Raw genomic sequence first — 5,648 nt, 5'->3', positions numbered from 1 at the left:
CCCCCCCCCCCCGCGACCCTCGTCAGGGTCAGCGCCGTTGAAAATGGGTGGGCGGTTGGATGTCTTGCAGGAAGTGGCGCAAGTCATCAAGAGCCCGGTGTGGAAGTCTCTGATTCTCTCGCGTCGACTTTTCAGAACCGTCAACGCCGAAATGAAAGCAAAGGCCGAGCTGCACGATGTCCTCCGCAAGTCGCGAGCGACAAACTCTGGACGGACGTGGCAAGCGGATCAAGTTGGTTCTTTGAGTGGCGCTGGCGACTCTAGCCAGGGAGCACTGATAACGGGGCTCGCGGCCAAAACCCTGCTGAGGAGGTGAGTCCAAAGTGGCACGGTAAGATGGCTGTGCTTTGGCCTCAAGCGCCTGGGGCCCGTGGATTGCCCGCGCGTAGAAAGGCTGCGGACGTGTTTCTTTGGCTCCCTTCGACGCATACGTTGACTCCGCACTCGGACTGACTTGGTCACCTTTTATTCTCCTCGTGCTTTCGCAGCGAGTGCGCCGACGTTTGCCTCCTCCGGGGCTCCCAAGCAAGGCGGAGGGAGCGGAAAGAAGGCAGTCAGTTTCCGGTTTGATTGACGGTAGAGTTTGGAACACAACAGAGTGGCGCCAGCGCGATCCCGTAACAACTACAAGCGAGCCACAAAACAATTAGCATGTTCAAAGAGCTCTTTGAAGTCAATGCTGGCGCGCGAGACACAATGTGGACACGCCTGTTCTCCCGACATGTCCTCGCCTGTGCTCACTCATTGGAATGACCAAACAGCAGGAAACGCTGTTGGATGACTGCTGCCCGCCTGATGGGCGGCGCCGCGATAAGCCAAAGGCGCTCAATTTGGCCGCAAAACCGAGGATGGGGTGTTCGCGGGCCATACGCCGAGTACCGAGTGAGTCGGCGGAATCCCGCCAATCTTGCAAATGGCACGCAAGAGTGTGGCTCACTAACGGTACGGACCAAGCGCCACCCGGGAGGAGCCCGGTACCAGACCATCCCCCCCGAGACACACGGCTGCCGTTTTCCTCCAGCAAGGCGGCGAGACCCAAAACTGCCTTTCGGCGGCCTCCAGGGAGCCACCGGCGCTGCAGCTTCGCCGCCCCGGCCGTCTTCGGGCAACGGGCGGGCGACGCCCTCAGCTGGCTGCCAGCCAATTGCAGGGCGCACGGCGACCAACAACCACTGGCGATCACGGCGGGGGGAACCATCGAGAATGTCCCATGAACTTACCGTGCCACACTCATGTGGCTCTTTAGCGCCGCCCTAATGGCCCCCTTGAGCTTTTTCCAAAATATTTGAAAATGGAAAAAAATGGGGGAAGGGTACTGTCAGAGAATGGGAATCTGAATGTCCGAGACAAACATTTGACAACGGCACGCGTGAGCTACGATAGTGAACACGCCCCCGCAAAAGTGCGTCGCGTGCCACCGCGTAAGCTCTCGACAAAGGTAGGCAGTGATTTTCACAAAAGTGTTTCTTTTTCTGTTTCGTTTGTTTTCGGGGCCGTTGTGGCTGTTGCTCACTATGACATTCGTGTGTAAGTACGTGCGTGTGCGGTAACGGGTCGATCGCGGGAGGTCGCTTGATCGAAAAGTAGGCACCTTTGCTCTACAACAGGGGTAGGGAACTCGGGTCCCTCGAGACCCATACCCTGGCTGTTTTAGATGCCTCCCGACTCCAGCACACCTGATTCAATTGTTCACGATCGTTTCAGCCCTCGACAGAGCTTGCTGATGAGCTGCTCATTTCAGTCGGGTGTGTTGGAGTCGGGAGGCATCTAAAACAGCCAAGGTATGGAGGTCCACTATGGCTCTTTCGACATTTGGGGTTGCCGACCCCTGACTTGGAGGCTCTCGTGTGATAGGCCAAACCCTTGGCTCCACCTGATCATGGCAATAGGTAAACACCTTTTGTGTTTTGGACACTTGGTGGCTAATGACTCAGTCGACGATGAAGAAATGTTTTGAAATGTCGTTTGACAAGATTTCTCCTATGGTTACTCATGTCACTCACTATTTGATGATAATTCCTCTTTAAGATAACAAAAAGGCTGGCTATTAATTATCAACCACACCTTTGACAAGGATGGGACATAGTTTGCAATTAGGCTCATTTATAAAAGGTCGCCACATTGTTTGAGGTGACATAAAAGCAGGCGCTGAAGCCAAAGACGCATCGAGCCGAGCTTCTCCGAACAGCGGCCCACATTGAGCACAGTGAGTACCTCTCAGCTTTTCCTTTGTCCCCTCTGCTTTTTTAACGGAGGCAACGGTCCTGAGATGGGGCCCTCACCTCCGGGTTACCGCTGTTCCAACTACGCGGCGAAGCATTCGGCGAGAAGGCCGACATCCATCTTCCTTTTGCGACGGCGATTTCCGTGTGGTTGTGCTGTCAATTTTGTGAGACTTGCGGGTTGGTGTCCAGCACCCCAATAGTTATTTTTGGGGTCTCGATGATGTAACCCTTGGTGTTTGTTTTTTTTTTTTGTGTTTGTTTGTTTTCCAATTTTTTTGAGTGTACCCCCTGCCCCGCGTTTTTTCTTTTCTGAGCGCGAGCAGAGGGAGAACACCATTTTCGATGGGGCAAACCATGCTTTTCTCCATCTGCTCCGCATCCCGAGATTTGAAGGCCTCCCCCCACATGGCGAATTACAATGCGGTGTCAAATAGAGAGGCGATGTGGCAAAAAGAGTAACTTTGAATGAACATTCATTGGTATAGGTTCCATCCTTCCCAGGTGAGACGTCCATCCCCTCCACTCAAATCCAGTTGAATTTCACGGAATCGAATTCCAATTGGACTCTGATCAAAACCACCGGCTGAGCTTTGGGGTGAGAGTCGACCGCAGCTGTCTGGAACACGACTTTAGACAAGTTTATCCAATTGCAACGGTCGCTGCCCGGCAATCGGGAGCGCTTTCGATTCGTTCGTGTGCATCTGACAACTCGAGGCCTTTTGGAGACGGATCAAGACCAGCAAACCGGCCAGGAACCCAAGTGAGTACACGGAGAGGCCAAAATTGTGGTTCCAACGAAATACGCTTCGATTCAAAGCGCTCTTTGTCAAAGATGTGTCAATAATCAGCCCTTTCTTTTCACCGCTTTAGAGGACATTCGCTGACAAGATGATGACCTACAGGATTTTCATTATTTTCCTTCTGCTGGTTGGTAAGTCCAAGTCATCAAACTTTCATGAAAAGGGAGACGTGCCAAAGTAAAACTGACCTGCGATTGAACCCCGTGGACGCAGGAAGTGACAGTAGACCGACTCCAAAACGCTCAGCCGGAACTTCAAATGCATTCGGGAGGAGGGAAGCCTGGCACGAGGAACATGAATGCAAATATGAAGACAAAGATGACGACAACGACGACGAGGATGATGACGAAGATGACGATGACGAGGATGACGATGACGACGACGACGATGACGATGATGACAATGATAACGATGATGATGAGGATAACGATGATGATGACGACGACGACGATGATGATGATGACGATGATGATAATGATGATGATGATGATGATGATAATGATAACGACAATGACGATGATGACGACGATGACAATGATAACGATGACGATGATGATGACGATGATGATGACGATGATGACGATGATGACGACAACGATGATGATGATGATGGTGACGACGATGATGACAATGATGACGATGATGATGACGATGACAATGACGATAACGATAACGATGATGACGACGATGATGATGATGGTGACGACGATGATGACGATGATGACAATGACAATGATGACGACGACAATGACGACGATGATGACGACGATGACGATAATGATGACGATGACGATGATAATGACAATGATGACGACGATGACGATGATGGTGACGACGACGATGATAATGACAATGATGACGACGATGACGATAATGATGACGATGACGATGATAATGACAATGATGACGACGATGACGATGATGGTGACGACGATGATGACAATGACGACGATGACGATGACGATGATGGTGACGGTGACGATGATGACGATGACGACGATGATGATGATGATGACGATGATGACGATAACGATGACAATGATGACGACGATGACGATGATGATGACGGTGACGATGACAATGATGACGATGATGACGACGACGACGATGATGATAACAATGATGATGATGACGATGATGATGATAGCGATGATGACAATGATAACGACGATGACGATGATGACGACGATGATGATGATGATGACGACTATGACAATGATGAAAATGACGATGATGATGACGACGACGATAACGACGATGATGATGACAATGATGACGATGACAATAACGATGATAATGACGATGATGACGACGATGACAATGATGATGATGGTGACGACGACGATGATGACAATGACGATGATGACGATGATGATGATGATGACAATGATGACGATGATGACGATGATGATGATGACGACGATGACGATGACGATGACGATGATGATGATGATGATGATGATGACGATAACGACGATGACGATGAAGATGATAACGACGATGATGATGACGATGATGACGATAACGATGATGATGACGACGGTGATGACAATAATGACGATGACGACAATGATGATGACGACGATGACGATGACGACGACGATAATGACGATGATGATGATGATGACGATGATGACGATGACAATGACGACGATAATGATGATGATGACGATGACGATGATGACGATGATGATGATGACAATGATGACGAAGATGACGATGATGATGATGATGACGACGATGACAATGATGACGACGATGATGATGATGGTGATGACGACGATGATGACAATGATGACGATGACGATAACGATGATGATGACGATGATGATGATGACGACGATGATGATGATGATGACGATGGCAACGATGATGATGATGATGATGATGACGACGATGATAATGACGATGATGATGACCGTGACGATGATGACAATGACGACGATGACGATGATGATGACGAGGACGATAACGACGATGACGATAATGATGATGACGATGGTGACGACGATGATGATGATGACGATGATGACGATAATGACGACGACGATGATGATGATGATGATGGTGACGATGATGACGATGATGATGATGATGATGACGATGACGATAACGATGATGATGACGACGATGATGACGATGATGACGACGATGACGATGATGACGACGATGACGATGATGACGACGATGACGATGATGACGACGATGACGATGATGACGACGATGACGATGATGACGACGATGACGATGATGACGACGATGACGATGATGACGACGATGACGATGATGATGACGGTGACGATGACAATGATGACGATGATGACGACGACGACGATGATGATAACAATGATGATGATGACGATGATGATGATAGCGATGATGACAATGATAACGACGATGACGATGATGACGACGATGATGATGATGATGACGATGATGACGATAACGATGACAATGATGACGACGATGACGATGATGATGACGGTGACGATGACAATGATGACGATGATGACGACGACGACGATGATGATAACAATGATGATGATGACGATGATGATGATAGCGATGATGACAATGATAACGACGATGACGATGATGACGACGATGATGATGATGATGACGA

General features: G+C 49.2%; 1 protein-coding gene and 1 long non-coding RNA gene across 3 annotated transcripts; one reads left to right on the top strand and one right to left on the bottom strand.

Moving 5' to 3' along the window:
• Positions 1–1,814: 1,814 nt before the first annotated feature.
• LOC109515184 (uncharacterized) lies at positions 1,815–3,259 on the top strand. Of its 2 annotated transcripts, none has more exons than XR_002168135.1 (4): positions 1,815–2,206; positions 2,727–2,985; positions 3,096–3,156; positions 3,239–3,259. It is a non-coding gene; the product is annotated as an uncharacterized LOC109515184 (long non-coding RNA). The 2 variants fall into 2 exon arrangements; XR_002168134.1 differs by having other exon boundaries at positions 1,816–2,206; positions 2,711–2,985.
• A 1,126-nt stretch (positions 3,260–4,385) lies between these two features.
• Positions 4,386–5,360, bottom strand: LOC109515181 (uncharacterized protein DDB_G0271670; the record flags this gene model as incomplete). The annotated part of the gene is made up of 1 exon (XM_019868795.1): positions 4,386–5,360. A coding segment is annotated over one exon (975 nt), but the record flags the coding sequence as incomplete, so codon positions are not given.
• Positions 5,361–5,648: the final 288 nt, after the last annotated feature.

Source organism: Hippocampus comes, unplaced genomic scaffold (assembly GCF_001891065.2).
Source record: "Hippocampus comes isolate QL1 unplaced genomic scaffold, H_comes_QL1_v1.1 scaffold225, whole genome shotgun sequence".
In the NCBI taxonomy this organism is placed as follows: Eukaryota; Metazoa; Chordata; class Actinopteri; order Syngnathiformes; family Syngnathidae; genus Hippocampus; species Hippocampus comes.
This window is presented reverse-complemented; position numbering and strand designations above follow the sequence as displayed.